This window comes from Salvelinus fontinalis, chromosome 26 (genome assembly GCF_029448725.1).
Source record: "Salvelinus fontinalis isolate EN_2023a chromosome 26, ASM2944872v1, whole genome shotgun sequence".
Classification (NCBI taxonomy): Eukaryota; Metazoa; Chordata; class Actinopteri; order Salmoniformes; family Salmonidae; genus Salvelinus; species Salvelinus fontinalis.
In genome coordinates this window covers 25,684,745-25,708,062 of record NC_074690.1, presented here as the reverse complement: position 1 = coordinate 25,708,062, position 23,318 = coordinate 25,684,745, and the positions used below count along the sequence as shown (strand labels likewise).

General features: G+C 40.3%; 4 protein-coding genes across 8 annotated transcripts in view; 3 read left to right on the top strand and 1 right to left on the bottom strand.

The window, feature by feature from the left end:
- Positions 1–98: 98 nt before the first annotated feature.
- cenpl (centromere protein L) lies at positions 99–3,449 on the top strand. Of its 2 annotated transcripts, none has more exons than XM_055883264.1 (5): positions 99–223; positions 1,378–1,540; positions 1,710–1,961; positions 2,061–2,606; positions 2,704–3,449. In XM_055883264.1, the coding sequence occupies exons 1-5, from the start codon at positions 99–101 to the stop codon at positions 2,776–2,778; spliced, it is 1,161 nt and encodes a 386-aa protein (XP_055739239.1). In that variant the 3' UTR covers positions 2,779–3,449. The 2 variants fall into 2 exon arrangements, with proteins under 2 accessions (XP_055739239.1, XP_055739240.1); XM_055883265.1 differs by lacking the exon at positions 99–223 and adding an exon at positions 241–1,183.
- Positions 3,450–3,543: 94 nt separating this feature from the next.
- Positions 3,544–11,891, bottom strand: klhl20 (kelch-like family member 20). Of its 2 annotated transcripts, XM_055883262.1 has the most exons (12): positions 11,747–11,891; positions 11,061–11,124; positions 9,978–10,124; positions 9,118–9,691; positions 8,438–8,596; positions 7,890–8,100; positions 7,502–7,685; positions 7,120–7,263; positions 6,837–6,970; positions 6,261–6,469; positions 5,950–6,056; positions 3,544–5,848 (listed from the first exon to the last, which is right to left on the bottom strand). In XM_055883262.1, coding segments are annotated over exons 3-12 (1,809 nt in total). In that variant the 5' UTR covers positions 9,980–10,124; positions 11,061–11,124; positions 11,747–11,891; the 3' UTR covers positions 3,544–5,763. The 2 variants fall into 2 exon arrangements, with proteins under 2 accessions (XP_055739237.1, XP_055739236.1); XM_055883261.1 differs by lacking the exon at positions 9,978–10,124.
- Positions 11,892–12,031: 140 nt separating this feature from the next.
- ankrd45 (ankyrin repeat domain 45) lies at positions 12,032–13,754 on the top strand. The gene is made up of 5 exons (XM_055883266.1): positions 12,032–12,463; positions 12,625–12,792; positions 13,072–13,166; positions 13,262–13,400; positions 13,581–13,754. Exons 1-5 carry the CDS (start codon positions 12,142–12,144, stop codon positions 13,610–13,612), a joined length of 756 nt encoding a protein of 251 aa, XP_055739241.1. The 5' UTR covers positions 12,032–12,141; the 3' UTR covers positions 13,613–13,754.
- A 640-nt stretch (positions 13,755–14,394) lies between these two features.
- LOC129824007 (ras GTPase-activating protein nGAP-like) overlaps positions 14,395–23,318 on the top strand; it is a 106,459-nt gene continuing 97,535 nt past the window's right edge. For 2 of the 3 annotated variants that reach the window (XM_055883254.1, XM_055883253.1), the window contains exon 1: positions 14,396–15,199. In XM_055883254.1, coding sequence (XP_055739229.1) covers positions 15,073–15,199 — 127 coding nt within the window. In that variant the 5' untranslated portion in view covers positions 14,396–15,072. Of the gene's footprint in view, positions 15,200–23,318 lie in introns of all 3 variants that reach the window. The other variant, XM_055883255.1, reaches the window with a different exon arrangement.

The window sequence follows — 23,318 nt, the reverse complement described above, 5'->3', positions numbered from 1 at the left end:
TAAGGATCTATAACAATATTTGGAGATAGATACGAGACATTGGACAGCATTTGAAGCTTCAACCGTATGAAACGATTCGACGCATATATTTGACGTCAATGTTGAATGATGCTGTAATCGACTACTGTTCCTTATCAAGATTCCAGTTGCATCATGGGAAAGCGCGATGTTCAAAATCCACTTCCGGTTGTGTGTTTTTTTCAGTCATGGAGGAACGGAGCAGGTACACAACTAGTGAGATCGCTTATCTATTGTTAATTAATATCGCTAGACGACGTTAGCGTTATAAAAAAAGATAGCTAACTAAGCTGTTGGTCAGCGAGTGATGAAATCAGACCGTATCAAAACAGCAGCTGCTTAGCCAAAACTAGCGCTCATAAACTCTTAAGTTAGTCGGCATTCTGCCTTCTGTACACTACAGTTTTCAGCGGTTAGCTACACCGACGACTAGCCCATGTGAACTACAACCCCAATGCTGTGTTTTAATGTCAGTCATCACTTGCAATACGGCTTTCAAAACAAATGGTCCTTATCTTTCATCAGCGAGAAAGACTCCAAATAAAAAAATATACTGTAACTTGGCACAGATCCATATGGCTATGGGTGCCTCTAGACCAATATTTGACAAAAGGAGTTTATTCCTTAGTCAAATGACCTTACATGTTCTGTTTAAAGGGCGAATTGGCTCTGGAAGCCAAAACAGACAAATATTCAATCTAAATGTGAATTGATTCTCAATTGCGGTACTGTTTTAGAAACATAAATCCCTCTACTTTCATATCACAATTTCACAAATGTAAAATAAACACTTACTGTACACTGTTTTAACACCAGTTGCAGCAAAGTATTTTTCAATGACTACACCTGTCATCTGTTTACACACAGGTGTTCAGAGATGCAGATTGCTAATTAGCGCAAGTAGTCCACTATGTCTGTTTTCTTTAAACACGCGCTGTGACATGGAACAATGGCAGTGTGGGAACACTAACCTTATTAAGGTGTGTAGTAATTGAACCCGTTTTTTAAAAAAATTGCTCGCTGATATGAAAGATGCCTTCCTGTTTCCAAAACCATACCGCAAGCGATGTTTTAATGTTTAGAGCAAGCGATTGGGCTCTTAACAAAACACCTCTGGTCAGAAGAGACTGTCGTCAATAAGCGAATTTTAGCCTCTACGAATGGAGTAAGCCAAAGCTTGCTAGCGTTAGCAGTATCAACCCTTTTGTGTACTATCAGAGAACAAGGCCATGCTAGCTAGTTTGTGACAATGTTTTCTACTTTTCATCACTTCAGCTTTCCTTTTTTTCTTATTTATTTTACACTGCTCGGTGTAAAATAAATGTTACACTACCTATCATAACATAATGTTCTTTACAGCATTGTAAAGACCTCACTTAACAATGTCTTGGCACAACGCAAGAGTTACCGGCGATCCATGCGAAGCTGCGTTGAAGCAACTAATCTGGGATACACATCAGGCCATCTGACAGCTCTAAGAATACCAAGAAGTAGAAGAACTCCAAAATCACGTGATATCACAGTAAGTAGCTAAAACCAATTGTGGTTGTATTCACAACTATTCAACATCGTTGTGTAAAGTTGACTCGACTAATGGGTAGGCTTGATCCTGTAGCCCTGTTTGAACTTTTTAGACATTATCCTTTGAGTGTAGTATTTGCAGCCATCTGACTTCTCTCTTTGCTCTCTAGAAACAGGTTGACCCAGACCAAGTGGCACTCCTGGTGAAGAAGGAATGGGAGCTGTCGTACGTCACACCTTTGTACCAGTTCAGACACACTCAGTTGAAATCCTATTCAAAGCACCTATCAGCTTTCATTATATCAGAGAAGCAACAGGGCCTAGCGATTGAAGTTGGCCAGGAATTGGGCTTCAAGGTCAATTTCTCAGTGGTCCTTGGGTTGGCAGAGACGGATGAAGATGCTGAGACGGTTTTCATACAGGTAAGTTTTTTTTCTCTAAATGTAGTTTACAGTACATACTATATTCTTCTGTGAAATCCGATTGTGGTGTTCGAAGTCATCTGTTGATCTCATCCTCAGATTCTCTCCAGACAAGTGTTTGCTGCAAAAGATGATGCTCAGAAGGTTGTGTGGAGTGGCTGGCTGACCTGCGTCAACGGTGACTTGGAGTATCTCCGATCACTACCATCAGAATTTGTCAGTTTGCCTTTGCTCTGTACCAGGGGACCAGAGTCTCTCACAGTTTTGGTCAAATCCTGGTTTGAAAAGACATTTGACTGTTGCTTTGGCCCTCTTGGTATCAACTCTACCAACCTCCAGTGGCTCGCAGCCCTGTGGATTGGGTACCACCCCACCATCAACATCCAATACCTGAAACTGGTTTGGACCCTCCCAACACTACCCCCTGTGGATGTTAAGTACACCATCCACCCACAAGATGCCTGGGAGCTTTGGGACAGTGTGCGGCAGGATGACACAACAGATGTCAGCATCGAGGAGGTCACCAGGTTTATCAAAGGGCTGCAGTCACACTTCTTCAGGCACTTCAGGATAGAATTGTCCGCTGGGTCACTGATGCAGGTCTCCACGGCTTTGGGTTCTTCTCACCATAGTGGAAAAATCAAGGTATATATCATGCACACATCTGGAGAAATATCTAGAACTTCAGATCCTAATGAAATGCTATGACTGAAACAGATCTGCTATCTCTTTTCCTTCACAGATTGCAAGCCCTACCTACATCACCACCATCCTGCAGCTGCTGACAGAATGTGCCCTCCTGAAGATGCCCATCTAATCAACATTTGTGCATGTAAACCCCACAATTACTGTCCATATGAAATTATACTGTTTGACACTTATATTCCTGTAAATAGCATAAGTACCTGTATTGTATGAAAATGCAAGTGCATACATTACAAAATAACCATTCCTGCTGCTTTTGTTCTCTATAGATATTATTCATTACAAGCTAAAAGTGTAGACATAATTGTGCTACCGCTTAAAACGGCACAGCACGGTTCCGTCAGTGTGTGGGTGATAATTAAGCAATAAGCCCCGGGGGGTGATTTATGGCCAATATACCATGGCTAAGGGCTGTTCTTAAGCGCAATGCGGAGTGCCTGGATACAGCCCATAGCCGTGGTATATTGGCAATATACCACAAACACCTGAGGTACCTTATTGCTATTATAAACTGATTACCAATGTAATTAGACCAGTAAAAATAAATATCTTGTCATACTTGTGGTATACGGTCTGATATACCACGGCTGTCAGAATTCAAGGCACAAATCACCCAGTTTATAATTATTATATAATCAGGTTTGAGACATGGTAAATCCATTGCCATCAAGTAACTTGGGCAGAAGTTCTCCTATATATACACAATCCTTTCAGTCCAGATTTACAGTACAGTGAATCAGGTGGCTAAATAAAAACTAACAAAGCCTAGTTTCCCAGAGAACTAGCCTTGTAATCCCTGTGCAGTGATTTCCTAAATGGTTAACAGTGAAGTAACAGAACCTATAAATACTTTTCAAATACAGATTGTTTTTTGAGCTTATTAAAGTTGGAAATAAAAAAGGTTTTTATTAACAGAATGGGTTATTTTGTCAGTACACAGACAAATCCACAACAGTTAATAAGGGTAAAATGCCACGTGTTTTATCAAGGCTTATAGCTCATAAAGAGAAATCTCAGACCTTCAGCTGAAATTAGGCATCCCTCATCTTTCTTCCTAAACATTTGCCCCCAAAACACTTCCATACTTATGCGTGAAAGAGGGACATTCATTTCAGAAGGTAGCAATTTCTCTACCACTGAATGACCGGTATAGGCTAATAATTACTTGAGCAAATGACACATTTGGGTGATATACGCATAGAGTTTCAGCAGAACACATGAAATATGTTTATGCTCAATGGTAACATGGGATTTATATAGACATTAAAATGCTTCGAGTATCACGGTAAAGCTGGTGCGTTTTAGTGCCTTAACCCCTTTTAAAACAGGCTTCTGGGTTTTTGCATTGGATTCGTCTATTTCTTATGCGATTAACAGCGGCTGAGCTGGAGCTGTGTTTGTGAGACAAGGAAGACAGTTCTCACAAATGTCTGTAAAGTCTGAACGGTTTGACTACAAACTTATGACTCCACTATGAAACTCGAGATACCTACAAACATGCACACTGTTTTGCTCACAAGCGTCGTTAGAAGGTAAAGGCTCTTCTACATAGATTGGACACCCCAGGACATAGTGTCTATAATACTGCAATAAGCTCACAGTTGCTACCACAAATTCTACACAGCTGTCACTGAATAGTTGGATATTTATTTCCAACTGAGAAAACAATTTCTATACTTACAGCAATCTTATAAATACATTTTCTATAAGGTTTTTGCTTGGTGAACCTTGTTTTCATTGACATTTGTGAATAAAACTCAAATGCAACTGTTCATGTCAAATTATTTTGTGTTCTACTTGTAGCCATGGTTGTCCTGAAAAGAAAATGACAAAACACTTCAATGTGAGGCTAAATTTGAGGGCGTCGCAGGCAGATAAATGAAAGTAGTGTATTTCAGGTTTTTCACCCAGGGATTGCCTGGGTCGGGCAATAGATTAAATCTATAATAGATTAAAGTGCAAGACTGTCTCAGAAATGTGTCATATAATGTTAAACGCACAAGCGATGTGTCAAGGAGTTGCTCCTAAAATAATATCAACTGTTATCCAGCCTTAAATGGGCAATAACAATCTTGTATGAAACAGTTATATACACTGAGTATATAAAACATTAAGAACACCTCATTCCTTTACATACTGACCAGGTGAATCCAGGTGAAGGCTCTTATTGATGTCACTTGTTAAATCCACTTCAATCAGTGTAGATGGGGGGTCGGGAACAGGATTTTTAAGATGTGAGAAATGGTTAGTGTATGTGTGCCATTCAGAGGGTGGAAAAGATAAAACATTTAAGTGCCTTCAAACATGGTATGGGGGGTGCAACTCATTATTAGGAAGGTGTTCCTAATACTTGGTATACTCAGTGTAATATTGTGTAAGCAGCACAGTGCTAACATCTTAGTCGGCCAACAATTGACCCCCAGTTGTGAATATAGAACTCCAGGTTATGCTCAGTGTCTACCTCCAATAAAAACAGCCAAAAAAATAACATATTCTAAAATAATTATAATCACAGTGCATTCAATTTAGAGGAGATTCAAACAACTGCCTAACAAGTTCAACTATTCACAATCAAGATCAGGAGAAGCAATGCGACCACATCCTACATTTTCAGTTAAACATCAGCTCTATTTGACGATTCTTCGTCATGCCCCATTTAATATTTAAATGTAAACTCAATGTTGGTATAGTATAACAGGTCACACAGCAAAAGTCTGAACTGTATCCTAAAGTGCAGCTGCATCATTCCATTTCAGTAACAGAAAAAGGTGAAATTAAGTGTTTGCCGCAGTGATGTCATAAATAATAGTTCCTCATGTGATTGATGCAGGCCAATTCAGTTGGTTCCTCTTGGCCTTGGCTGGCTTGGCGTGTCAAGTCATAATACAGGAATTACAGAATGGAGAGATGAACCATAGACTACTAGATGAGAAGCCTTCCAGACTTGACACATCTTGTAGTCACTCAAGACTTTTCCTTGGCTTGCCAATTACACGGCTGTGGATAAGTTAAAGTTAATATAGTCTTCCTTCCTTGCATGATAAACAATGTTTCTTTCAGAGGCACAAGCAACGGTGAGGCCTTTAAACTGGTGGCGTTACCATATGTGGGATTCACAGTGAGTCATTTTGATAACACCAACCCCTCCTCCAAGTCGCCTGTAGTTCATTCCACCATAGAGTCTGGAGGACAAGAAGAAAATGAATAACAGGTTCTCTCAGGTTCAACACAAGCACTCTTAGGGTAATACATCTTAAGTAACCTCTTGCATGCAGTTACCTACCTCCATGTGTTAGCGTCAGGATCATAGACCTCTATTGTTTTAAGATATGTTGTCCCGTCAAAGCCACCCACGGCCATTAACTGACCATTTACCACCGCTAGTCCAACCTGCAAGACAACCAATGCTCCAAACATCAACAGGTGAAAGCCAACGTTTGATTAATTTCCTATTCTTCCACACTTCATCTAGTTCATCCCAACAAAGTTGGTTAAATTACCTGATTTGATAGAAAAGTCTAACACTTTGCCTGTTTATCCTAAAATAAAAGACCCAAACCAATCAAAAGTCAAATGTAAGAGATCCAGACTGACCCCACTACGCCTTGAAGTCATGGCTACAACAGGTGACCACTGGTTGGTCCTGGGGTTGTAGCGCTCGGCGCTGCTCAGCTCGGTGGTGTCGTCACGACCGCCTACAGAGTAGATCATATCCTGGTACACTGCACAGCCTAGGTGTTTCCTCCTGGTGCCCATGGGAGAGACGGTGTGCCAGCGGTTCTCTTGCGGATTGTACCTCTCCACTGTGCTCACAAATGAGCAGCGCAAACATGCATGGGTTAGAGGGGGGGTAGAGCAAGGTCATATTCATTAGGGTACACCATAGCAAAACGTAGCAAGAAAACAAAAACAAGTGTTTTTTACTGGACAAGTTCAGGTGGTCCCTCCCTGTTTCAGTCAGTCTTCTTCCATTTGGTGCCTAACTAATACGATAAAGATCTCTGTAGGGAACTTTGTGGGCATTTATGTGATTCTAGGATCTCTTTTCTTAGGATCTCTAAAGCTTCTCATGTGACTTATAAGTGAAATAAATAAAGTAGTATACACCCTTTTAGTGATGTGCTGACCAATGAAAGCTACTGTACTGTTTCCTAAGTAATTCATATGTACCTGTATTGAGAGGGGACGTGCCATCAGAGCCTCCCACCGCATAGAGGAAGCCCCCCAGTACAGCCACGGCTACACCCAGGCGCCTGGTGCTCATCGAGGCCACGCGTGTCCATTTGTTCTCCTTGGGGTCATATCTGCAACAGATCATGCATACAGTCAGATTACTCAGAGGAGTCAGCTTTCTGTGATATTTTAGGATGCATGTAAAAATGTTTATAATACTTTTAGTACTGCAAGATGATTTGTCTTTGCCTCAGCATGATAGAACACACTGTATAGTCACCTTTCAACAATGTTGAGACACGATACTCCATCTTGGCCCCCTACTGCGTACAGATACCCTCCCAGGACAGCCACACCCACACTGGTCCTGCACGTGCTGGTGGGAGCCACATCACTACTCCACTGATTGGTCTTGGGGTCATACCTGTTGTGGAGAGTGATTTCAGTACAGTAAGATAAGGAGGTTAAACAATGGAAGGAAGATAAGCCTCTTGATAAGATCTGGCAGGTGCTACAATATTTCCTATTTAGTGCACTACTTTGACCAGAACACTATATACAGTAGGGGACATAGTGCCATTTGGGATGAGGCCCTATAAATAAACATTAACGAGGTGGTGACACGTGGACATTGTTTTAGAAACAGGGAAGGAAATGTTAACCTCTCCACACTGTTGAGATATGAGGACCCGTCATGGCCGCCGACAGCATAGAGAAGATCATCAAGGACACTGACCCCCACTCCACAGCGCCTCTTACTCATGGAAGCCACCATGCGCCACTCGTTGGTCTGTGGGTCATATCGCTCCACACTGGAAATGGCATCCCCACTGCACCACCCTCCAACTTCGAATATGAAAGAGGAAATAAAACACTTTGTAGGACTTTGTCTCTTCTAACCCTACCCTTTGGAATATTTTGTATATTCAATGGACAACATGTTGGCCAAACTAGGCATGACTGTTATTTTGAAAACCTTTTATAAGCAGACGTGATCAGACACACGTACTGAAAGAATGCTGTAATGTTAAACAGCTTTAAGACACTAACCTGCAAACAGCACTTCTCCACACCGGATGGGCTTCCGGGGCCGTGTTCTTGGCCCTTGCATTAGAGGTCGCTCTTGGGGCAAGAGGAGGTAGTTCTTTGCCTCATCAACCAGGTCTCTGCACTCCTCATCACTTTTGATGAGAGGGTCTGATCCCACTGTTCCCACCAGGAATTTAGGGCTCAGAAGAGGAAGACGAACGTGCTGGAGCACCTACAACCAGAAAACATATCCTGAATCAATGACTTACCAGGTCGATAAACACACGTTCGGTTTCACACTGTCGCTAGTCTTATGTCTTACATTTCCTTTCTGAATTAAAACTAAAATGTGTATAAAGTTTGAGTAATGGAAAACAACATTCTATCTCATACTATGAACTGATCAAGTGTTTACACAGCAGCTATCACCTGAACTGATCAAGTGTTTACACAGCAGCTATCACCTGAACTGATCAAGTGTTTACACAGCAGCTATCACCTGAACTGATCAAGTGTTTACACAGCAGCTATCACCTGAACTGATCAAGTGTTTACACAGCAGCTATCACCTGTGGCAGCTGTGGCCGGCGCTCCTGAATGCTGTATTTGACCCAGGCCATGACGGCGTTGAAAACCTGCTCTTCACTTCGCACATTCAGTTCATCGCTGGAGATAATGTCTATCAGCTGGTTGGCTGGAAGCAGCATGAACTCCTCACTCTCCATCACCTGAGGGAAAAGTGAGCAAAATTACTTCAGTCATCCTTTCATCAGTTGAAACTTGTTAAAAGCCCACAAAAAAGACAGGGGCTGTGCTCAAAAGAATGATGAATGGTAAGGCAGTAAAGTTAAACCGGCAGCAGCATCTAATTCACATTTGAAAATTCTGAAAGATCAACGGCAATTATTTCCTGAGGATACAAATAACATGAGGATTTAAATTCATAGAAATACTAAACTGGGTGTGAAAAAATAATTGACAATGTAGAAAAGAGATTAGCCTAACTTTATTGCCAGGCTGTGGGGCTAAAATTAGACTCTCTCTGGAGTTCCATAACGGGTAACCAATGTGGATTTTCAAATTAATAGCTAAACTAAGTGACTAACTAATCCTAAAACAAAAATGTCCTTCTTATAAGCAGAGGTAAGACAAGCTAAATTTTCTAAATAATAAAATAAACAGATTCAAGAGTGTGCCTCAGAGAGTGAGTGCACAGACTCACATGTATGCAAAAGAGAGACCACCTCACCTCTTGAAAGTTGTGCTGTGTAAACTTGTCAGCTATCCGCAGCAGCTCGCGGCAGGAGTGGGTGTCAGCAAATGCACGGATACCCAGGCAATTGGAGGGGTCCAACTGACGCTTGAGAAACTCACAGCAAGCCTCCTGAATCTCGGCCAGTTGTAACAGACAAGCGGCGGGCAGCAGCGTCTGCACATTGCCCTCCTCTACAGTAACCTGCGAGGTGTAGGCAAAGTCAATGAGAAGCTCCATGGCCCGCTCGTCAATGTCCCGGATCACAACCTCAGTCTGCCGACTCTCAGCCAGCTCGCCTGTGAACATGGCCCTGAAGTAAGGGCTGCAGGCCGACAGGATCACCCGGTGGGCATATATCTTTTTGGCGCCGACCACCAACACGACATCACACAGTTCCCTGTGCTTGCGTAGCAGATTGATGACCTCTAACGTCTGGCGAGGGTGCTTGTCCGACACATAGGGCATGCGTGCCGGCTGGGGCACACCCTCTGGGAGCTTGTTGGGGTCACCCAGTGTGCAGCGTGCGGTGATATCCATTCCGGTATTGTCTGGGCGTGCACTTGTACCCCTGCAGAACAGACACATAAAGCCAGAGATCAGGGATAAACATCCACAATCCAACACTGATTTATCATTAAAAACAGACACCACAAAACCTAATCAAAGGTAATAATTGGTCTTGTTGGTACTGTCAATGTTGGTATTGGTGGGAGCCAGAATCAAAGACATAATAGCCTAATTCCTTAAGCTAAAGAGACATCAGCTATGTCTGAACAATGGACAGTTGAGGTCTATATGTGAAAGAACCAAGTACCAAGACAGAAACATCCCCTTTCAACTAGGCTATGACTTACATTGTCTACAGTGCAATCCAAGGCCTCTTCAGTTGGCATCTGTTATCCCCCGAGCAACTGCCTGAGCAATTCTTGTTGCCAAACAGTAATCAACTCTTCCAATTATAGCTCAATTTGCAGTGGCAACAGGAGACTTTCTCTGACCTCCTACACAATGTAAATAGAGCATAGGCTACTACACAGAACAAATGAGGACTGTCTTTCAAATCTAGTTCTACAGGAGGTTCAAGGTACATCAATACTTACCGGGCTAAATAAGGTCTTTCTTCATCAAAAAAGTTGATTCTACGTAGATGAATTCGTCAAACCACAAAGACTCAAATTGGCCTTGAAACATGGGGCCACAGCTGTTTGGGTATTGATGCAAGTGATACTGGCTACAGGCCTAGCACTCCCAGTTTCACCAACCCCTAGCTGGGTTCTCATCTCTGTGGAGTTGGGTTGCAACGACTGTCGGGGGAGTGTACCTCCGACTACAAGGAGTTGCTGTCAGTTGATAGGAGGAAACAGCCAGTGGTTGCATTTGATATAAGTTTCATTAAAAAAGTATAGATTTCAGCAAACATTGAAAGGCAAGCAGCTACAGAAGACAAACATAAGGGCACCACAAGGGTTTAAGAATGATAGTTTTTATAAGTATCGACTGACAGGGACTTGATGTAGTCGGAGGTTCAGACCGGCCACATTTGTTTCCACTCAACTCCATTGATGTGATGTACATTGTTGAGTTGAGAAAAACTTGTCTTACCAACCCCAAGACACCTCACTGGTTTGGGGTCATTTACAAATAATCATAGGTGAAGCATCCTACTGCACTTATATAATAGAAGCATACAGAACTCAACCCCCATTCATTTTGATCATATTACATTTTTATACATGTTGATTTGACGATTTCCAGCAAACCTAGCCTACATAATAATAAAAAATAGCCACCCTGAAATTTCTATAATTTGTCAAATAGAATAATTAACTAAACGAGGACACAATTGTCATTGGATATCAAAGGTTGAGCATGTATTTTTAACAGAATGACATTTAAACATTTAAGCCACACACAGAAAAACTAAAGTCATCACATACCTGCGCATTGGCTTTCCGTCCATGCACAGAAAAACAACCTTTGGTCCCACAACTTTTTGACAACCTTTGTGAATGGAAAAACAAAGGAGGGATAAGTTCCAATTTATTATAAGGAGGGATGTTAGCCCACACAAGCCACTACTACTGTAACATACAGGGGGAAAAACACACTGTGTTTCCCATATTGAGGTTACCATGATATGCAAGTAATGACTAGTCAGACAACTAGCTAGAAAAATGTGTACCCTATTCGAAATGTCTTGGTAGATCGCTGACCAGCTAACAGGCCGATAGGCTAATAGCTAGGTACTGTTGATCCAGATGAGATTGAAATCTAACTACTGAAGCTAACAAACTAGAAAAACAAGCTACTATTAGACAAAGACTCAAACTAAGCTAGGAAATAACTAACGCTTACTAGCTTGCTAATTGTTATATTTAGAGGGCTATGTAGCTAGCAGACTGCATTTCATTTAAAAAAAAGATATCTCGCTAACATCGAATGTTAGCATTTAGCAAGCTAGCTGGATACTCTAGTCAACTTTCAAGAAAGCAGCTAACGTTAGCTAGCCGCCTCCTGCTAGAGCTAACGGTCTGGCTAGGTTAGCTAACCACACATATTTTCCATGGAGAAATGCTATCGTTACTGGATCAAGAAAAGATGCAGGTCGAAAACAAATACTTACTTTATATTTCCATTCGAACGTCTAGCAAAGTGACAGATCGCCAATATTTCAAAAGCTACATTGCAGAATCACAAGCTACGCTTTCTTTAGACATTCCATAAAATTACAATCGACAGGAAATGTGCATTGTTGTGTATTTCAACGCAAGGTCCCCCCTCGGAACGATTTTTGGCTGGTGTTCTACTAGCACATAGTTCCGATGTGCGCATTGCACAGGAAAACACAAGAATTAGTAAATGTTTGTGTGGATTATACACTTTCCACGTCTTTTTTGTGTGTATATAACGTTGTACTTTCCACACCAATCAAATTACAAAAAGACAATACAGGTAGTCATCCTTTCCTTTTAAGGATTGGTGTTAGCAGGGAAGGATAAAGGAGTGACCCTTGTATCCATGGAAACAATACGTGTAATTTATTTATCTAGCAAAACTACTTTGCTAATGAACCAGAGCATACTACGCTATACCAGAACAATGCAGTCAATTGAAGAAAATGCTGTATTTCACTATGCTTTGACTGGAGACATCGAAGGTCTACAAAAACATTTGGAAAACGAGTGCCTTTCTGGCAATGAAGAGCCACCAGAGGATTTGTTCTGGGAAAAGGATGAAATGGGTAGAAATGCACTTTTCATTGCATGTATGCTGGGAAGAAGCACCACTGTGCGGGAACTTTTGAAGCATGGAGCTAATGTTAACGAGTGTACTGCAAGAGGTAAGTGTTCCAAGTTCCAACAATAGAATTGGAACTATACTACTTGGTGTGCACACACACACACACACACACACACACACACACACACACGTTAAACATCAAAGGATCACATCTCTAGTAATAATACACAATACCATGGTCATTTTGATTTTCAAATACAGGTTATTCCCCACTGCATTGTGCAGCCCTCTGGGGCCAGCTTGAGACAGTGAAAACTTTGGTGGAACTTGGTGCTGACATGCAGGCGAAGAACTTCCGCAGGGAGAGAGCCATGGAAGTTGCCTCCCGTTATTCTAAAATGGATTGTGCAGGATATCTTTCTTGGGCAGGTGAGATAGAATGAAAGTATGAGAGTCAGGCACTTGTATAAGCTTCAGGATGAGGCCAGTGTGTGTGTGTGTGTGTGTGTGTGTGTGTGTGTGTGTGTGTGTGTGTGTGTGTGTGTGTGTGTGTGTGTGTGTGTGTGTGTGTGTGTGTGTGTGTGTGTGTGTGTGTGTGTGTGTGTGTGAGAGAGAGAGAGCGATAGATAGATGAGATATGAGATACACTTCCTTTCATAGCATGTGCTGCATGTAAACATAATTATTAACATAATTATTACACTCCAGAGGCTAAGCAGGACTTGCAGTCCTACATAACACATGTGAGAGACACCATTGCTGACCCAGAGAAGGTTCAAGGGAAACTCAACAAGGAGGATAAGGTAACACAATTACATTAACTCAATAAACTATTATACTCCCAGTAGACATCTCCCTCTCTTGTCCTTTTTTACAACAATTTTTTCTCGCTACCTAGATCATATGTACAAACACCTGCTCAGTAAAGTCGGATTGGATCCAGAATGCCAAGAACCCATCTATCCAAGACTTCATTGAGCAGAGGAGACATATTGAGGACATTATTATCCCCATTCTGTCCAAGCTCACGACTCAACGTGAGTATGACTATCAAATGATTTTGTGCAGGATCGTAATTCAAGTCTATCTACACAGCACATTATGCATCCTAGATGTGTTATATTGGAAACCTATTCTACCCACTTTGACATTGTGTGGATGTATACTGACTGAATATCTATGACTTGAGAGTGATGCATTTTTATTTCTATTTGCAGCTGAAGTCACAGCTAAAGCAAGCAAAAACTGAAGATAAACAATGTGTCACAATCAAATATGCTCAAAGAGTCCAGAGAAGGTCTAAAATGGTTAAACTGACCAAAGTGGAATTTATCAACCATTGCATGTACTTTCAAAATATTTTAAATAATAAAATATCAGAACCACCATAATTTATCATGTGTGCATTGTCTTTGCAAGTTAACAGATCACTGGGTTGATGACTGGGATTATGATTTTGAGGTGGAATTCTCAACAGACTGAGAAAACTATACTTACCACAGTGGGGAGACATAGTACACAGTTTGGTGTTATGAGAAGTCTGAGTGAAAATACATAAAACAATGGTTTATATACATAATTGATATAAGCATGTATAAGACATGCTGAAAGTAGTATGTAATCTATTGATGATATACATTATAAAACTAGCAATAACATAATTGAGGTATGGTAGTTTAATTCACTCACTTGAAGACAACTTTGCATATTTTAAATGGTAATCAAATAATACAATTAGCTAGGTATCAAATAGAAAATTAGTTGCTGCACCGTTATGGGTTTATTAGTGAAATAGTATATTCAATTGCGGCCTACATCAGACCTATATTTGCAATGTTAATACAATTCAAATGTGTCCCATTGCTGGAGTCTATAGTTCAAAGATTTCTAATAATTTACAAAAAATCTGTTCATAATATATGCACATCATAGACGCTTCTAAATAATTGTTCTTACTCTTGTTCATGTGGAATCTGACACAGCAGGGCACACCTCTTTGCCTTGAACCCATGCGTAAACGATTGGCTCTGTGATCCTCTGCTCTCTCCTGGATCCCAATAATCTTGTGCTGGCATGCGATAGAAGTGGAAATGTGGGTTTGGATAATAAATGTGACCCCCATGGAAGAGGGAAGAGAAACCTAACCTCGTGAGTACCTGTTCGAGTATTCAAGAATGGGCGACTCATTGACGTCACGGCTGCACAAACTTATTTGGCTACCTAAACATTTGCTTGGAATAACAAGGGGATAGTACAAGACGTTCGGGACTTTTTCTGCGCGTGGTCCTGTTGGAGCAGTACTCTACCTCTCATCGCTGGGGAAAGGAGGATATGCGAACAAGACCGTTGGCGACAATGTCAACAGTGTTGCTATCAATAGCTAAAAACTGTATTGTTACCACTAGACTGCAATACAATGTTGATTGCTAGCCCGCAGTAAGTAGTATGAAAGAAAACATGATGGTAGGGCTTTCGTCTAACTAGCTAGAACGCTAGTTTATACCAAACAATGAAATAGCTAGCGCGAGCTAGTAAACGCGAGCAAACTTAGCCCGGTTAAACTGTAATGTTTTGACATAAAGCGAACTCACCAGCAGTTAAATTAAGTAGCTAACGTCATTGCTTCCTTTTGAGGATTAACGTTACGTTGTGGACTTTCCGATTTGGACACAGTTTCTACTTGGAAGTTATTGGAAAGGTGATTCTAGTATGCAGACCGACTTAGTCATAGGCGACGTGGATTCTCTTCATGGTGGACTTATTTCCTTGGATCCATTGGTGGACCGAATCCTGCGGGATTCTGTATGTCAGCAACAAGGATGGGTGCGCGTATATGGTAAGATGGACAGCCAATTTTCAAAGCTTCTTCATAACTGCATTGTGCACTGAGGTGAGAAATGTTCTGTGCATTTTGACATCTAAAAATCCTAATCCAACGTTGCCATATAACATCAGTGTCGTGGTTGGAAAAAATGGCACATGGCTTAAGGGAACAAGCATCTACTTCCCAGTAACCATAGACATAATTTACCCCATATATAATATGACACCATTGGTTGACCCTATTCTGCGATTATGTACATTGGCTTTGCTCGATCATGCCACAGTAAGTATAATTTGAGTATTTGTCATTGCACTGGTACATATTTGCCACCCAACAGAAGGATATCCAACTTCCTACTTTATTTCATATTTGTTTAAGGTGAGTCATGATGGAGAGATTGAATTACATATTTTTGTCAAGTGGCTAGAACACACGAAAGGCTCTTTAAGAATTCCATGTGCATCATATGTCCAAAAAATGAAATATAGCAACAACCAAAGATAAATGAAGGTCATTTCTTCTTCTTGACATTCTTTCAATTCATATGAAATCATAGGTCTGAGCAGTAGCCTAATATCCAATACTTTGCATGCTTATTTCCAAAGCCCCATCATAGACTACACACAGAACATACAGAAAAAGCTGTTAATTTAACAGTAACACGTCTATATTATCAGTGGACAATTCACGCCACTACCACCAGTAATGAGGGATTTTCAGGCACCTTATTATGTATCTACATGAATAAGTTAGATCCTATTGTTGGGGCTCGATGATGAGCAGTAGGAATTGACAAGGTGATGTATGTGAGTTTTGACCCTCTGAAAATGATATTCCTCACTAGTGAACATGTAGCTAATAGGATTGCAGCATTACCACCACTATGCAATATGGTTGTGACTTGTGATCAGAGGAAGATGAGCGCATAATGTAATTGCTCTCAGCTGGTGTTAATTTACTGGCCTGATTAATTGCAATGCTATTTATTGATTACATGTCTTTACATCCAGGCAGGGTTTGATCTAAGAATTGCTAGCTACATTTGAACTGATGTGCCTTTGTAGCCTACATCCTGTGGTCATGTTTACATAAACATTTGTCATTTAGCTGACGCTCTTATCCAGAGCGACTTACAGTAGTGAGTGGATACATTTTCATTTTTACTGGTTCCCCGTGGAAATCAAACCCACAACCCTGGCATTGCAAATGCCATTCCCTACCAACTGAGCCACACAGGACCAATAGGCAGGGACTGTTGTCATGGTAGCTCACTCACTTCGATGAATAGAAAGGGATGCTCAATAATATTATGCTTAGACAAAACATCCTTTGCTTTCCGCTACTGTATTTTCCTCAATGTTTTTATAGTTTTTTAATAAGCTTCGATTCCATTCTGTATCGTTTTCTCTTGATGCTTGCATCCATAAATTATTTTTCACAATTAGTCTAGGCCTGCATTGGATTTGCATTTCCTTGGTCATGCTATAAGCTACCTAGAGCTACTTTGGGTAATTGAACTGTAATGACATGTATAGACTGGATTGATTTCTAGGGTTTTTCCTGCTCCTCTCTCAAAAAGTATTATTGAAGGGTCGTTCCACCTCAAAAAGCCCAAGAAAGGGGATTTTGACACCCACCATCTCAGATTGCCCTGATATTGTTTCTGTTAGGAACAGATAAGATTAGCATTCCTGCAACATTATTATTATTATTATTATTATTATTATATATTTTTTTCACCTTTATTTAACCAGGTAGGCTAGTTGAGAACAAGTTCTCATTTACAACTGCGACCTGGCCAAGATAAGCAAAGCAGTGCGATACAAACAACACAGAGTTACACATGGAATAAACAAACATAGTCAATAACACAATAGAAAAAGTCTATATACAGTGTGTGCAAATGAGGTAAGATTTTACTGAAATATAATTTGATTTCTGAGAAATTAAGATAATCGATTGCAAATGTACCATTTTAGTTGATAGAATTCATATAATATTCAGTAAATATAGTATCAAACATCTGATTTGGACCAAACTTTTTTTTCTAGCAATGAGTTAGACATGAGAAATCCAAAGAAATTGTCAAAAGCCCCCTCATGGATCCGACCCACACCCCACGCCAATCCCACCCAACAACGAGTATACAGTATCAGTTCTCTATGTCTGACAAGTAGTATGGAGCTGTGGCTCTGGAGTATTGTTTATTCATTCTACATAATGTATTCCCAGTGAATTTGGTGAATAAAAATGTATAAATAATAAAAAAATAAATCTTCCTGTTCAGAGAAAGGAGTCATTGAAGTTAGGTTTATGTCCCATCCTACATTCGAAATTACCAGGTTCTGACCACTAGATGGTGCTGTTTCAGCTTACAAAGGACATTTTGGTTTCCTTACCCTGTATTCGGTCTATGGACAAGGTTGACAGAAATCCATGCTTTGGTTTTGTTGTCCACTGTTTCGAATGCTAACTGTCTAGCATTTGTGGCAAAAATCTAGTGCAAGTCAATGGTACCTATATTAGCATTTTCACACTTCATGTCCAAATCACCCTAAAGTATAAAACAATCGATTGTGTAACTCAATGATGATTTGGATATGAAGTGTGAAAATGCTAATAAAAGGTACCAGTGACTTCCATTGGACTTGTGCCACAAATGCAAAAAGTTGAAGTGGTCAGGTAGACAAACCAAAGCATGGGTTGCTGTCATACCTTGTCCATAAACTGCTTACAGGCTAAGGAAACCAATATGTAGAAAAATATACTACCTAATAGCAGGAACATTGCCATCTAGTGGTTTGAAATGGTTATTATCAGAATGTAGGATGGGACATAAACCTAACAACTTTAATTACTAATTTCCATGAACAGGGGAGAAAAACATCACCAAATTCACTGAGAATACATTACATAGAATGAAGAAACAATACGCTGAGCCGCAGATCCATACAATTTGTCAGACATGGAGAACTGTATGCTCATTGGTGTGGGCGGTTCGTGGGTGGCTTTTTGGCATTTTCTTTGCATTCCTCATGTCTTACTTATTGTTAGAAAAACATTGGTCTAAATCGGATGTTAGTGTAAGAGTTTAGCTTCCGTCCCTCTCCTCTCCCCTACCTGGGCTCGAACCAGGGACCCTCTGTACACATCGACAACAGCCAGCCTCGAAGCATCGTTACCCATCGCTCCACAAAAGCCGCGGGCCTTGCAGAGCAAGGGGAACAACTACTTCAAGGTCTCAGAGCGAGTGACGTCACCGATTGAAACGCTATTAGCGCGCACCCCGCTAACTAGCTAGCCATTTCACATTGGTTACATTAGGTAGTATATTTATTGAATACTATAAATGAGAAATGGCCAATTTGAGTGCAATCAATTAGCTTAATTTCTCAGAGATAAAATGATATTTAAACAAAATAATGTTGCAGGAATGATAATCTTATCTTTTCTAATTACAGAAATGATTTTTTAGAACAATCTGAGATGGTGGGTGTCATGGCTTGCCGTAATAAAATGGAATGACCCTGAAACTTTAAAGGACAGGAGTGATACATTGGAGAACAGAAGCATAATGATGTTGTTGACAGTGTCATGTTAATATGCAAGATGGCTGCCTACTTGAAGATTGACTGGAAGAGAGCTTTTTCTTTATGAAAATGGAATATTTTGACCTCGGCACAGTTATGTTTTCAATGGATGTAGTTGTTCTTGAGGGAATCCTGGGAATGTTCTACCAGGCCTATTTTTAGTTTTATTTGTTAATATCCTGGGAAAGAAACTTGATGTTAAGGGGTCAGTTAACAACATGTTCAGTCATCCATGAATAGGCTAAGATAATGTGTCGTCTGATTATGAGAATGATATGATGTTCAGTGGCTAGGATGAGTCAGTGATAACATCAGATACCTCAATGACTCAAACAACATTGGGTTGTTGTCTGAGAAATGACAGGTATTTGTCTTAGGCTTTAATCATTTTAATCGTGGCTTTAAAAAATACCGGTTGATGTTTATTGTCACAAGTCTTGTTCTGGAGGCAGAACTGAGCGATTTTTCTCCTTAGGCCAGCAGCAAAGTCAAAATTGGCTATATAGTCTAATTTTTGTTTTCATAAATTTTGACAGTCTTAATTTAAGGTGTTAGGGTTAGCACTGTGGTTAAGGTTAGGTTTAAAATCTGAATGTATGACTTTGTGTCTGTGCTAGCTAGTGACCCCTGCAGAGCTACCCCCAGAACAAGATTCATGACCAAAGAACGCTAACCTGCTTGAAAAGTGACATATTTCAAATTGAATGTCGGGCTGTGATGGTCTTGGAATTTGAGGTGACGGCCAGGCCATTGTACATTGGCCAACAAGACACTGTTTTTTTGTTGTCTGATTAGAGTCCAGACAGGCTAGGCCTATTTTAGGAAACTTTCTGAATGGACATAGAGAATTTGTGAACTCATACGTGCACACCAACCTACCTAAAAGGACCAATCAAACAGATGTATTTATTTTGTTGCCTTTCACATTTGCTTATAGCACAGGTTGTCGCCTAGATTCATTTTAGGAGGCCTATATTATGTAGCTTATTATATAGGAATACGAATTATGCATTTAATATATTAATTATCTTCTAACTGACACATCTTTCTGCCTTCTTCAGTGTTCCATTCTTGCGCAATTCATGCATCTCCACTGGCCAATCTATTCCCCCTCTCTCTAGCTCTTGAACGGGAAGCCTATATATACATCCTATATATACAGTCAAAAGTTTGGACACACCTACTCATTCAAGGGTTTAGCCCTATTTGGTAAATGACCATGTCCATATTATGGCAAGAACAGCTCAAATAAGCAAAGTGGAATGACAGTCCATCATTACTTTAAGACATGAAGGTCAATCAATGCGGAAAATTTCAAGAACTTTGAAATCGCAAAAACCAGCCAGCGCTATGATGAAACTGTCTCTCATGAGGACCGCCACAGGAAAAGAAGACCCAGAGTTACCTCTGCTTCAGAGGATAAGTTCATTCGAGTTATCAAACTCAGAAATTACAGCCCAAATAAATGCTTCACGGAGTTCAAGAAACAGACCCATCTCAACATAAACTGTTCAGACGAGACTGCATGAATCATGCCTTCATGGTCGAATTGCTGCAACGAAACCACTACTAAAGAACACCGATTTTTAGAATTCATTGGGCCAAGAAACACGAGCGATGGACATTAGACCGATGGAAATCTGTCCTTTTGGTCTGATGAGTCCAAATTTTGAGAATTTGGGTTCCAACCGCTGTGTCTTTGAGACGCAGAGTAGGTGGCTGGATGATCTCTGCATGTGTGGTTCCATTGTGAAGCGATGGAGTGCTGCATCAGATGACCTGGCCTCCACAATCACCCGACCTCAACCCAATTGAGATGGTTTGGGATGAGTTGGACCGCAGAGTGAAGGAAAAGCAGCCAACAAGTGCTCAGCATATGTGGGAACTCCTTCAAGACTGTTGGAAAAGCATTCCAGGAGAGAATGCCAAGTGTGTTCGAAGCTGTCATCAAGGGAAAGGGGGGCTACTTTGAAGAATCTAAAATATATTGTGATTTGTTTAACACTTTTTTGGTTACTATGTGATTCTATATGTTATTTCATAGTTTTGATGTCTTCACTATTATTCTACATATATATGGTTTTTTTTAAACCCTAAGTAGGTGTCCAAATGTTTGACTTGTAGTATGTGTGTAATTGTATGTATGTATGTAGTCACTTAGAAATGTCCTTGTTTTTGAAAGAAAAACACTTTTTCCCCCTCCATTTTAAAAATAACATCAAATTGATCAGAAACACAGAGGAGACATTGTAAATTACTGTTGTAGCTGGAAACGGCAAATTTTTAATGGAATATCTACAGAGGCGCATTATCAGCAACCATCACTCCTGTGTTCCAATGGCATGTTGTGTTAGCTAATCCAAGTTTATCCTTTTAAAAGGTTACTTGATCATTAGAAAACCCTTTTGCAATTATGTTAGCACAGCTGAAAACTGTTCTGATTTTAAAGAAGCAATTCTTTAGACTAGTTGAGTATCTGGAGCATCAGCATTTGTGGGTTCGATTACAGGCTCAACATGGCCAGAAACAAAGGACTTTCTTCTGAAACTCGTCAGTCTATTCTTGTTCTGAGAAATTAAGGCTATTCCATGCGAGAAATTGCCAAGAAACTGAAGATCTCATACAACACTGTACTGGAGCGGCAGGTAGCCTAGTGGTTAGAGCATTGGACTAGTAACCGAAAGGTTGCAAGATCGAATCCCTGAGTTGATGAGGTAAAAATCTGTTGTTCTGCCCCTGAACAAGGCAGTTAACCCACTGTTCCTAGGCCTTCATTGAAAATAAGAATTTATTCTTAATTAGAAGTTAAATAAAGGTACAAAAAAAAAAAAAAAAACTCCCTTCACAGAACAGCGCAAACTGTCTCTAACCAGGATAGAAAGAGGAGTGGGAGGCCCTGGTGCACAACTGAGCAAGAGGACAATGTAATATTCATATGTGTAAACATACTGAATTATAATTGGATGCATTTTACCGCCATATCATACTGTGCTATGATTGGTTAAGACCACCCAAATAGTTAGGTGATGGTCAGTTTGATCCTGGTTGGCGATACGTGAACATGTCAGTTATAGCTAGCTAATAAAGAGCTACGTTAACCTCTAACGAGCCTCTACCCCGGATCCGGGAGCACCCCCCACCCCCCCCCCCCCCCCCACACTGATTAGCATCGCTAGCATAGCGTCACAATTAAATAGTAGCATCTAAATATCATTAAATCACAAGTCCAAGACACCTAATGAAAGATACAGATCCTGTGAATAAAGCCACCATTTCAGATTTTTAAAATGTTTTACAGGGAAGACACAATATGTAAATCTATTAGCTAAACACGTTAGCAAAAATCACCATATTTCTTGTCCACCATTTTCTCTCAACACCAGTAGCTATCACCAATTCGGCTAAACTAAGATTTTGATAGCCACTAACCAAGAAAAAACCTCATCAGATGACAGTCTGATAACATATTTATGGTATAGGATAGGTTTTGTTAGAAAAATGTGCATATTTCAGGTAGATATCATAGTTTACAATTGCACCCACCGTCACAACTGACTAGAATAAATACATAGAGCAACGTGTATTACCTAATTACTAATCATCAAACATTTCGTAAAAATACACAGCATACACTAATCGAAAGACACAGATCCTGTGAATACAGACAATATTTCAGATTTTCTAAGTGTCTTACAGCGAAAACACAATAAATCGTTATATTAGCATACCACATGTGCAAACATTACCAGAGCATTGATTCTAGCCAAAGAGAGCGATAACGTAATCATCGCCAAAATATATAAATTTTTTCACTAACCTTCTCAGAATTCTTCGGATGACACTCCTGTAACATCATATTACAACATACATAGAGAGTTTGTTCGAAAATGTGCATATTTAGCCACCAAAATCATGGTTAGACAATGACAAAAGTAGGTCAGCTGGTCAGAAAATGTCGTGCATCATATTAGACAGTGATCTAGTCTTATACATAAATACTCAAACTTGACTAAAAAATACAGGGTGGACAGCGATTGATAGACAATTTAATTCTTAATACAATCGCGGAATTACATTTTTTTTAATTATCCTTTTCAATACAGGTTGCGCCAAGCGAAGCTATAGCAAACATAATGGCAGCATAAGCGTGTAACATATTTCGACAGAAACACGATTTATCATCATAAATTGTTCTTACTATGAGCTGTTCTCCCATCAGATTCTTGGGCAATGAATCCTTTCTTGGGTCTAATCTTCTTTTGGTCGAAAGATGTCCACTTGTCCGTCGAAATGCTCACTAACGTACGACCGGGACCCCGAAACGTGCCCGGAGCTTCAAAGTCTATTACAAAGCAATGCCTCAAAATCGCACTAAACGGATATAAATTGCTACAAAACGGTTTAAATTAACTACATTATGATGTTTCTAACACCTATAACGAGTAAAAACATGACCGACGCTATATTACTGGCTAAACCAAGACTTGGAAAAAGGCCAGTCAGATATCCTTCTTGCGTTGAGCGCAGACTCCAAAGGAATC